The 11,551-nt window shown below is 55.7% G+C and overlaps 1 protein-coding gene across 1 annotated transcript; it reads right to left on the bottom strand.

Moving 5' to 3' along the window:
- Positions 1-6,340: 6,340 nt before the first annotated feature.
- CDK9 (cyclin dependent kinase 9) lies at positions 6,341-10,813 on the bottom strand. The gene is made up of 7 exons (XM_003911914.5): positions 10,322-10,813; positions 9,779-9,860; positions 8,951-9,041; positions 8,446-8,612; positions 8,174-8,345; positions 7,867-8,015; positions 6,341-7,420 (listed from the first exon to the last, which is right to left on the bottom strand). The coding sequence occupies exons 1-7, from the start codon at positions 10,759-10,761 to the stop codon at positions 7,055-7,057; spliced, it is 1,467 nt and encodes a 488-aa protein (XP_003911963.2). The 5' UTR covers positions 10,762-10,813; the 3' UTR covers positions 6,341-7,054.
- Between the last annotated feature and the right edge of the window lie 738 nt (positions 10,814-11,551).

The following is an 11,551-nucleotide window of genomic DNA, read 5'->3' as shown; positions in this document are numbered from 1 at the left end:
GACGTGCCAGAGCCCACTCAAACCCAGATTACTGACTTTAATGTTGGTCCTTGCACCTCACCACCACCTGTCTGGTCACCCTGGCCTTCTCTGCTGTCGAACTGCTGTGTGACCATAGGCAAGACACTTCCCTCTCTGATCCTGTCTGACCCTCAGTCTCCTCTTTAAGAGAGTAAGGATTTTTTTTTTTTGAGAGTCTCACTCTGTTGCCCAGGCTGGAGTGCAGAGACCCAATCTCAGCTCACTGCAACTTCCACATTCCGGGTTCAAGAGATTCTCCTGCCTCAGCCTCCATAGTAGTTGGGATTACAGACATGCGCCACCATGCCCAGCTTTTTTTTTTCAGAGACGGAGCCTTGCTCTGTCACCCAGGCTGGAGTGCAGTGGCGTGATCTTGGCTCACCGCAACCTCTGCCTCCCAGGTTCAAGTGATTCTCCTGCCTCAGCCTCCCAAGTAACTGGGACTACAGGTGCCCACCATCGCGCCTGGCTGATTTTTGTATTTTTAGTGGAGGCAGGGCTTCGTCATCTTAGCCAGGCTGGTCTCGAACTCCTGACTTCATGATCCACCCGCCTCGGCCTCCCCAAGTGCTGGGATTACAGGCATGAGACACCGCACCCGGCCGTCTTACCAATTTTCAGAGGGAAAAAACGTAGAATTTTTTTTCAATTTGTTCTCACTCTTTAAGCATGCTGGGTGCTGAGGTGAGCCCTGTGAGGGGCTGGCAGCATCACCCCCAAGAAACGGAGGCGTAGAAAGGAAAGGCCACCTTCCTGGTCGCCGGGTTCTCCTACCTGGAAGGAGGCAGTTTTAGCTGAGGAAGGTTGTCTGGATGGGCCCTCCATGGTTCCTTCCCACCACAACTTCTCAGCCACTGGCAAGGAGGCAGCCAGGGACCTGGCACCTCTCATCCCTTGGTCTCCTGCTCCCCTTCTGGGTAGGGCACGAAGTGACACACACGTGTGGGCATCTCTGCCAAGCCACCTCTACCCAGGATTTAGCTGGAGTTGTGAGGCTCGTTGACCCAGAGAACGTGATTTGGGGAGATGCCAAGGCCTCCCCTCCCCTGATGGGACTGGGCTGGAAGAGGTTCTGGTCTCTCCAGTGCGCAGGGAGAAAGGTGTTACCTGATAGGTTCCTGCCCTCATCCTAGGATCAGCCCAGGGACTTAGCTTCCCTAGCGGGTTTCTGGAGTGGAGCGTGGGACTGGTCAGAACCTCACCGCGAGTTAAATAACAACTAGGTAGAGGTTAAAGGTAAGCACGCAGGCAGGCGGATGGGAGAGGAGGGGGCTATGCTTGGGAGGGCTTCCAGACCTTGGGGCTGGCTTTATCTGGCCTCTTCCAGGCCTCCTTATCCCAGCCCACCCACCTTACAGTTAGGGCCCGTTTTGCCCTTGCCCTGCCAGGGTGAGATCCTGGCCAGGGAGAGGAGTACACAAAGGACAGGGTGGACACGGGACACGCTTAAGAGTCCAAGTCTGCTGGAGGAAGAGGCTCTGTTTCACCAAATCACTTGGGCAAAAAGAAGCCAGGTAGCCAGGAGTGGTGGCAGGCGTCCTTAATCCCAGCTATTCGGGAGGCTGAGGCAGAAAATCGCTTGACCCCAGGAGGAGGAGGTTGTAGTGAGCCAAGTTCGAGCCACTGTGATCCAGCCTGGGCGACAGAGCCAGAGTCTGTCTTAAAAAAATAAGCCAGACGCGGTAGCTCACGCCGATAATCCCAGCACTTCAGGAGGCTGAGGTGGGCAGATCACGAGGTCAAGAAATCGAGACCATGCTGGCTAACACGGTGAAACCCCGTCTCTATCAAAAATACAGAATAGGCTGGGCGCGGTGGCTCAAGCCTGTAATCCCAGCACTTTGGGAGGCCGAGGCGGGTGGATCACGAGGTCAGGAGATCGAGACCATCCTGGCTAACCCGATGAAACTCCATCTCTACTAAAAACAATGCACAAAACTAGCCGGGCGAGGTGGCGGGTGCCTGTAGTCCCAGCTACTCGGGAGGCTGAGGCAGGAGAATGGCATGAACCCGGGAGGCAGAGCTTGCAGTGAGCTGAGATGGCGCCACTGCACTCCAGCCTGGGGGACAGAGCGAGACTCTGTCTCAAAAAAATTCAAAATAACCTGCCATGGTGGCAGGCGCCTGTAGTCCCAGCTACTCGGGAGGCTGAGGCAGAATTGTGTGAACCCGGGAGGCAGAGCTTGCAGAGTCAAGATTGCACCACTGCACTCCAGTCTGGGCGACAGAGAGAGACTCCATCTCAAAAGTAGTAATAGGCAGGGCGCGGTGGCTCATGCCTGTAATCCCAACACGTTGGGAGGCCGAGGCGGGTGGATCATCTGAGGTCCAAAGTTTGAGACCAGACTGACCAACATAGAGAAACCCTGTCTCTACTAAAAATACAAAATTAGCCGGGCGTGGTGGCGTATGCCTGTAATCCCAGCTACTCAGAAAGGCTGAGGCAGAATAGCCTGAATTCTGGGAGGCGGAGGTTGTAGTGAGCCGAGATGGTTCCATTGCACTCCAGCCTGGGCAATAAAAGTGAAACTCTGTCTCAAAAAAAAAAAATAATAATAATAATGATAATAATAATAAAATAATTCTATTGAGGTGAAGGGTTAAGTTGTAACATACTTGATTCTCTCAGCCCTTTTTGGCTGTTTTACTATAGTCCCTATTTTGATGGTTATGCTAATATTTGTGGAAAAAGGTCTTGTATTTGCTGCATTATAATGACATCAGTACTTCTTTAGCTGGTTTAAGTACAAATGAATAAAACCATTTTTCCTTTAAAAAAAAAAAAAAAACACCAGGACGTGACTCCAGGCTCTTAAACAAAAGGCCAGGACACAGAATTCAGTCCCCCTGCAGGGTGACATCCCAAGTTCATCCCCACGAGCTGGTGAAGGCCTTTCCCATCTGCACAGCCTCCTTGGCCATGTGTTCACTGCACTCGCTCCACTGTATCCCAGAGACTCACACGTGCCACGTGCTATCTAGGTGCCAGAAACATGGTAAAAGCCCCACAGGGCCCTGCCCTCTGGGAGCCTTTATTCCAGTCCACATACCTCCCTCCACAGGTGGAAACAGCACCCATGTCACACCAGAGCTTGAGGCCAAAGCTAGAGAACCCTCACCTGACTGGCCAGTCCCTGTTCCTCCCTGGGGTAGACTGGGGAAGGGGGTGAGGACGAGCTCCGGTCAGCAGCTCCAGGGTTTGGCGCCTGTCTTGGTTGTTTTAAAATGTAGCTTAATTGGCTGGGCACGGTGGCTCACACCAGTAATCCCAGCACTTTGGGAGGCCAAGGTGGGAGGATCCCTTGAGCTGAGGAGCTGGAGACCAGCCTAGGCAACAAAGCAAGACCCCATCTCTAAAAGATATGTTTTTAAAAATGTTTAAAAATGAAAAGATGGCTTAATTGCATAACAAATGTATTAGTTAACCAACTACGAGGAAACACCGAAACATAAAGAACCACACACTCTGTACAAAGCTCCCCAAAGGCTCCCCAGCCCTGGGCACTTGTACCCACACCCCCGCCCCAAAAAGCCTCGATTTCTGCTTCCATGTCACGCTGACCCCTCAGCTCCCCCCGACTCTTCCCCTTACCCCACTTTATTGTCTTCCATGGAACTCAATCAAACCAGTTTGGACCTACTGGAAGGCGAGCTCCACTGGGGTGGGGGTGGGCCACCGTTTCCAGCTGTATTAGGTCCCGAACAGCACGGCCCTTGAGAGACGCACCCAATAAGTATGCTCAATGAATGAATGAGACCAAAAAAATTGCAGTGAGGGTTCAATGACATAAAGACTATCATTGTGTAATTGCTCTTAAAAAATTCCTGTAAGTGCAATTGCTGAGTCAAAGAATATGAACCTTTTAGAGAAGCTTCTTATCCTTCAAAGAAAATACAATTAGGCCAGCCCTGTGAGTTTTCCCACTCAATTCCTACTGACTGCTGTCAGGACACCTCACAATAGCTTTAATTTGGATTTTTCTTTTTTTTTTTTTTTTTTTTTTATAAGTCTCGCTCTGTCACCCAGGCTGGCAAGCAGTGGTGCCATCTCAGCTCACTGCAACCTCTCTCTGCCTCCTGGGTTCAAGCGATTCTCCCACCTCTGCCTCCCAAGTAGCTGGGATTACAGGCAGGCGCCACCAGACCCGGCTAATTTTTTTATTTTTAGTAGAGATGGGGTTTTGCTATATTGGCCAGGCTGGTCTCAAACTCCTGTCCTCAGGTATCCACCTCGGCCTCCCAATGTTGCGGTTTACAGGCCTGAGTCACTGCACCCAGCCCTGATTTGGATTTTTTTTTTGAGACGGAGTCTCGCTCTGTCGCCAGGCTGGAATGCAGTGGCACAATCTCAGCTCACTGTAACCTCCGCCTCCTTAGTTCAAGTGATTCTCCTGCCTCAGCCTCCTGAGTAGCTGGGACTACAGGGATGCACCACCATGCCCAGCTAATTTTTTTTTTTTTGAGACAGAGTCTCGCTGTGTTACCCAGGCTGGAGTACAGTGGTTCGATCTTGCCTCACTGCAACCTGTGGCTCCTGGCCTGGGTTCCAGCAATTCTCCTGCCTCAGCCTCCCACATAGCTCGGACTATAGGTGAACACCAAGCTAATTTTTGTATTTTTAGTAGAGATGGGGTTTCACAATTTTGGTCAGGCTGGTCTTGAACTCCTGACCTCGTGACCTGCCCGCCTCGGCCTCCCAAAGTGCTGGGATTATAGGTGTGAGCCACAGCGCCCAGCCGATTTGGATTTGACTACTAGTTATACTGGGTTGAAGTGTGCCCCCTGAATTCATGTCCTCTCCAAACCTCAGAATATGACCTTATTTGGAAAGAGGGTATTTGCAGATGTAATCGGTTAAGATGAGGTCACACTGGGTCAAGGTGGCCCCTAAATCCAGACTGGTGTCCACATATGACAGACACATAGGCCGGGCGTGGTGACTCATGCCTGTAATCCCAGCACTTGGGGAGGCTGAGGCAGGTGGATCACCTGAGGTCAGGAGTTCAAGACCAGCCTGGCCAACATGGTGAAACCCTGTCTCTACTAAAAATACAAAAACTAGCCAGGCGTGGTGGCAGGCGCCTGTAATCTCACCTACTAGGGAGGCTGAGGCAGGTGAATCGCTTGAACCCAGGAGGTGGAGGTTGCAGTGAGCCAAGATCATGCCATTGCACTCCAGCCTGGGCAACAAGAGCGAAACTCTACCTCAAAAAAAAAAAAAAAAAAAAGACATAGAGGGAAGAATGCCATGTGAACACAGGCAGAGACCGGAGCGACACATCTACAAGCCTAAGGGATGCAAGGACTGCCAGCAGTCACCAGGAGTCTCAGGAAGGATTCTCTTCCCCCTCAGATCCTCCCGAAGGAGCGGACCCTGCCACCAGTAACTTTGGAACAGAATAAACGTGTTACTTTAAGCTAGCATGCTTGTAGCAATTAGTTATAGCGTCTCAGGAAAACAAATACACCAATCAAGAATTTTTTCCTTGGCTGGACGTGGTGGCTCACACCTGTAATCCCAGCACTTTGGGAGGCTGAGGTGGGCGGATCACTTGAGGTCAGGAGTCGAGACCAGCCTGGCCAAGATGGCAAAACCCCATCTCTACTAAAAATACAAAAATTAACTGGGCGTGGTAGTGGGCGCCTGTAGTCCGAGCTACTCAGGAGGCTGAGGCAGGAGAATCGCTTGAACCCGGGAGGCAGAAGTTGCAGTGAGCCGAGATCACGCCACTGCACTTCAGCCTGGGCAACTGAGTGAGACTCTGTCTCAAAAAAAAAAAAAAAAAAAAAATTTTTTTTCTTTCACTGGCCTTTTGTGTTGTGGTCTGGGTCAGTTTCTGTAAATGGACAGTTCTGGTCAAAGGTTTTGCCAATCTTCCTTCCTGGCCCCACTTCAAGGTCTCTGCCCGTAAGAGGATGTAGGAAATTGACCTCCAGAATGTCTCTTCCCAACTTCAGGCTCACAGAAAACATGCCCGCCAGAATGTTCCGCTCCTCAGAGGGTCCCAGGTATTCTACCTTCAGCCTGTATTTTCCTCCCACACACTCCTCACCCCTGTTCAAACTACTGCCACCTTCCAAGACCCCTGTGATCCCTCCACCCTCTGCACACTTTCTCTCTCTGGCCTGCCCCAGGCCCTCTACCCAGCAGCCTGAGGGACCATCCTTCTCAGGTGACAGATCAAATTGTCACTCCAGTGATCTGCCCAGCTGGGTCACCACTGCAGCCACAGCAGCTCGCAGCAGGTCCTCGCCAATTCCCTCACCAGGGACATGAGATGCGTTCTGGAAGGCACCCAAGAGGAAAAACAGACAAAGGTCCTTTACAATTATGTAAGAGAACAGGAACTGAGATAAAAGAGTCAAGACCTCCAGTGACTTCACAATCAAGTCCCAATGGTCAGGCCCAACCTGCTGACTGTGGGGGAAGAGTTGGTGGCATGTGCGCAGAACAAAACCCACATCAACTCCTGGAGGAAAAAAAAAAAGAAAAAAAAAGAAAAAAAAACCTTTTAATTCTAACGGACCAAACTGTGCCCCGGAATGTCTCCAAACAATGGAACCAAAAGAAACACGATAAAATTCTCCTGCTGAAGAAACCAAGAGTTTGTGCCAGCCCCAGTGCTTCTGAGGGTTAGGCCAAAAACAGCCCATTCCTGAGGCCAGCCCTGTCCCCACGCAGGGTTCTCAGCCCGAGAATAGGATTGTGGGTGGGTGAGGGAACTGTCCCCTCTTCCACCATGCTGGGAGCTCTTAGAAAAAGTCACTGGTGGGAGATCCCCTCCTCCTACCCCATGGAAACCCTCTGGGCACCATCCAGAAAGCCAGCGAGGACAGGACAGCCCCGATACCCTCCTGGCCTTTCAGCAAATGCTCCACTCCAGTCCACTCAGCGGGCTGCTCCCAGAGCCCAAGGTGGGGATTAAATAAAATATGCATGAGAGATATAAACTCAAATGCCCCACCGTCTCCACGATGCAAGTCACATAGCAGAAGAAAAAAATGTAAGAGCCCTAGTGGCAAGCGCCGGCCCTCAGAAGACACGCTCAAACTCCGTCTGGTTGGTGGTGGCGGGATTGCGACTCTGGTTGGTGGACTGCTGGGTGATCTGACTGCCCTTTCGGCGCGGTGGTGCCAGGTACTCGAACATGGACGTCAGGTGGGTGGAGAGCATGCCCTTGAGGTCAGAGGGCATGGGGTCGGACCAGAAGAAGTCATGGTTGAGGGCATCGTCGCTGTCGATGCGCTGGGCAGGGTCCAGCACCAGCAGCTTGTCGATGAGGTCCAGTGCGTACGGGTCACGCACATAGGCCTTCAGCCTGTCCTTCACCTTCCGCTTCTGGCCCTTGACCAGCTCCAGCTTTTCATACAGCTCATAGTTGTCCACATTTGGCCACACCTGGGAGGGAGGGGGCGTTGAGAGAGGATGCCGTCCGGCCAGGAGGTACGTGGCTTATCCCTTTGTCCAGGCCTAAAAGGACTAAAATACCTGCTCCACTTCGAGACTCCCAGACTACTACTGGAGAGAGAACTCGACCCCTCCCAAGAGAAGCAGTGCCCGCCGCAGATTGGCACATACCACGTGCCAGGCCCTTCTACCCACATCACCTGGAATATAGGCTCCAACCCTGATATACGTCACATTTCTGGTTCACAGAAGAGAAACCCAGCGCTGACTCAGTTGTTCTGCCCAAGGCCACAGAATGGCTGATGGAACCGAGACTGGCGCACAGCCTGTGTGGCTCTCAAGGGCAGGCCCTGTCACCAAACCAGCCTCCCTTCCAGAGAGGAGCGCTCCTTCCATTCTACTCCCCACTCCTCTGCCGGGGGACCGGGACCCCGTACCTCAGGGGTGATGGAGCCGCAGAGCTGACTGATGAGGGCGAGTTGGTGCTGCTCCGTGTTGCCCTGCATGATGGGGCTGCGGGTCCACATCTCTGCCATGATGCACCCAGCACCCCACAGGTCAATGGGGGGGCCGTAGTCCCGCTCCCCTGGGAAGAAGAGCGCACCAGGAGGGCCCCTTGAGCCCGGAGGCCTCCTGAGACTCAATGCCCCAGGGCCGGCAGCTCAAGAAGCCCTGGCAGTGGGGGGGCGGGGGCCAGGTAAATGCCTGGCCCTCACCCCCCTCGGCCCGCTCGGGAGTCCTCACCGAGCAACAGCTCCGGGGGCCGGTACCAGAGTGTCACCACACGGTTGGTGTAGCGGTTGGGCTGGCTGTTCTTAGCCAGGCTGAAGGCCCGGGCCAGCCCAAAGTCTGCCAGCTTCAGGACCCCATCACGAGTGATAAGCACGTTAGCAGCCTTCATGTCCCTATGCAGGATCTGCAAGAAGAGCAAGAGTGGCTCCTTCAGCGATACCCACCCGGGAGTGGGAGCCAAGGCCAGCCCAAGCCTGGGTCCTCCTCCCAGCTCTCGCGCCCACCTTGTTCCTATGGATGTAGTAGAGGCCGTTAAGCAGCATCTGCATCACCCTCTTGATCTCAGACAGCGTGAACTTGACCAAAACATTGCTCAACAGCCCAGCAAGGTCATGCTCGCAGAAGTCGAACACCAGGTATATACTGCCCTTGCAACGGTTATAGGGTGAAGCTGAGGCAGGAATACAAGGAAGAAAAAGTCAAGAAAGCCACACCCAACACACTTTCCCACAACCAGTTTCTTTCTTCCTGCTCCAACCCATGGGCACCCATGCCCTCCAGAGCATCTGTCTGTTCCTTCCTTCACTGGTCAAATATTTTCTGAGTGCCTCTTCTGGGCCAGGGCAGGCCCCGGGGAAGCACCAGCTACGATGAAAGAGGACCAGAGAAAGCAGTCACCATGGGTCCATCTGAGTTAAGAGGAGGCAGTTTAGGTGGGTCTAGTTCCAACTTTACGAACAAAACCTTAGGCTACAAGTGTCATCTCCTTATAAGATCCAAACAACTTACCTTTGGTTCGACAAATCTCAATCAAGTTGACCACATTCTCATGTTTTAGAAGTTGAAGGATCTTGATCTCCCGCAAGGCGGTAATGGGGAACTGGGTGGGAGAGAGGGGAAAGTGGTCAAGAGTGAGCGCAGTACAGAGCCCAGCCCTGGGGTCTATATTGAGAGGCAAGTTGGGAGACAGAGCAAGATCATGGGCTCTGAAACCAGCTGTCTCAGAAGCTCTGCCTGTAAAATGGATATAGTAAGAGCATGCACACTTCAAGGAGATGATTTGAGACAACAAACTGAAACAGCAATACTTTGCTATTAGCCACTAAATGCTTGGCGGTTTCAGACTTCAAACTTCAGCTCTATGGCTGTTTCGTTGGCAACAAACATGACGATTTAAAAATGTCCTCGCTAAAGCACATCAGGAAAAGGAAGGTTTATGGGAAGTTGTACTTGAGCTAAGACGGGGTGGAGGGACCGCTCCTTTTAAACACATTAAATAACTGAGTATCAGTCACTTTTCAAAAATTTGCATGCATATGTATCTTTCTTTAACATTAAGCAAAATTTAACACGAAAAAAAGGTGTTTAAAGGCTTCCTAACTTCGGGAACTAAAGTGCACACGATGCATGCATCAACTCCCCCTCCCAGTCTCACCCATAACTGCCTAAGAATGAAGCATTTAGTTTTAGGGTGGAGGCCAAATTCCCTGGAAATTTCTGAACTACTACGAAAAAAATTAAATCTCAACCTGAGACTCCTAGAAGCAGCAGGGTGGAAAACCGACCCGGGGTCCTGGGCAGTTAGACGGCTGGCCCGCACGCCCGATCCGTACTCACCCCCTCCTTCTCGTTTTCCATCAGCACCTTCTTCAGAGCCACCTTCTGGCCGGTCTTGCGGTGCCTGGCCTTAAACACCTCCCTGCAGGCGGAAAGGGAGACCCGAGAGCTCATCAGGCGATTTCCGCAGGGCCCGCCCCTCCCCCACTACAGGAGGAGAGGCAGCAGCAAAAAGATTCCCGGGCGGGGCTGGGGTAAGTGCCCAGGGCACGCGGCTACCCCGCCACCCGGCACCCTGTCTCGTTCGGAGCCTCTGCTTCCTTCCCTCAGTCCCTTCTCCTCACTTGGGCGTCTCTTGGAGAGATCCCGTTCCCCTCACGGGCGCCTCTCTGCAGCCCCTCCCCGCCCCCACCACCGGCCTCAGGCTCCTCCCCACCAGCCGGCTCCTTCAGGCCGGGGCGGGGTGCGGCGCGGCCTAAAGACCAGTGGGCAAGCCCGGGGACAGACGGTTTCTCTACCAACTCGGGCGGGGCCCGGGGCATCCCGACGTCCGCCCTAGGGGTGCAGGCCCAGGGCTCCCGGCCCCGAGGGGCCCAGCCTTACCCGAAGGTGCCTTGGCCGATCTTGGCGAGCTTCTCGTATTTGGAAACTTCATCACAAAAGGGGCACTCCACCGAGTCGTACTGCTTTGCCATGGCTGCCTCCAACGCGCCGCCGCCGCCCCCAGCCGCTGCTGCTGCCGCTCCCGCTCCGGGTCCCGCCGCCGCCGCGCTCCAGGCCCCTCCGCGGCCGCGCCACTTCCGCCTCCACGGCCACTTCCGGCCTCGCGGCGCCGACCCCGCCTCTTCCGCCCGCCGCCCGCCGCCAGGCCCCCTGGGACTTGTAGTTCCCGAGAGGCCAGGGGGAGCCGGAGCTGCAGAGGCGCCTCCGCCGCCGCCGCTGCCCCCGCCTCCGCCGCCGCCACTACTGGCGGCGGCCCCGATCGGGGGCGCGGGGAGCCGGGGCGCCGGAGCTGGGGCTCGGGGTGGCGCGTCCCGCTGCATGGGCCCGGGCCGCCGCTGCTGCCGAAGCTGCTGCCGCTCTGGCGCCCGATCCGGGGCCAGCCGCAGTGCCCTGCTCCTCCTCCTCCGACGGCGCCGCCTCCGCCGGGCTGCGCGGGGCGGCGGGCGGGGGGGCAGCCCCCGAGCCGCGGCCTGGGGGCTCCCTGGCCGGGCCCGGGCCCGGGGCGGCCGGGCGAGGGGGCGAGACGGGAAGAGCCGACTAGGAGACGGCCCGAGAGCCCGGGAGGGGGCGCGTTATAAAGGGGGAGGTGCCCGGCCTCGCCTTCCCCTCCTCCTGCGCCCGCCCCCGCCCTCCTCCCTCCCACCCTCCGCGGCCGCACCTGCCGCCGCCGCCGCCACCGCCCGCCCGCCCGCTCGCTGTCCGCCGGCCGCCCTCGGCGCGTCACCGCCCGCGGCCCCTCCTCCGCCTTCGGAGGTGGGGCCCCGCGCTCGGCACCTGGCTGCGGGCGCCCAGCCGCGTGCCTCAGTTTACCCCCACATGCCGGCTGCCGCGGAGAGCCCCTTCCTCCCCGGTTCGGAGTGCCCCCCCAAGAGGCGAAGGCGGGAGGCGCGGAGGGAGCGTCCTCCGGCCCTGGGAGGAGAAAACGGCCCCCGCCTCCGCCTCCCCCGGTCCCCGCCACCCTCCGTTGACATGGCAACCGACGGCCGCCAGGGGGCGCGGCGGCACTGGAGGCGACTAGCAAGCAACGCCCGGGCCTTCTATCGTTGGAGCCTGGCTCTCCAGGAGGCAGGGATGGGACCCGCAGGACTCGCTCCTTCGCCGAGTCGCGCC

Source organism: Papio anubis, chromosome 13 (genome assembly GCF_008728515.1).
Source record: "Papio anubis isolate 15944 chromosome 13, Panubis1.0, whole genome shotgun sequence".
Taxonomy (NCBI): Eukaryota; Metazoa; Chordata; class Mammalia; order Primates; family Cercopithecidae; genus Papio; species Papio anubis.
Note: the sequence above shows the minus strand (reverse complement) of the source record. Positions and strands in the feature narration are given on the sequence as shown.

Excerpts from the sequence above, each read along its gene's own strand:
- CDK9 (XM_003911914.5), bottom strand. The coding sequence starts at position 10,761 with ATGCAGCGGGACGCGCCACCCCGAGCCCCAGCTCCGGCGCCCCGGCTC. Across the intron at positions 9,861-10,321 it reads ATCGGCCAAGGCACCTTCGG|GGAGGTGTTTAAGGCCAGGC; the intron begins GTAAGGCTGGGC and ends TTCCGCCTGCAG. Across the intron at positions 8,016-8,173 it reads GCCCCCGGAGCTGTTGCTCG|GGGAGCGGGACTACGGCCCC; the intron begins GTGAGGACTCCC and ends TCTTCTTCCCAG.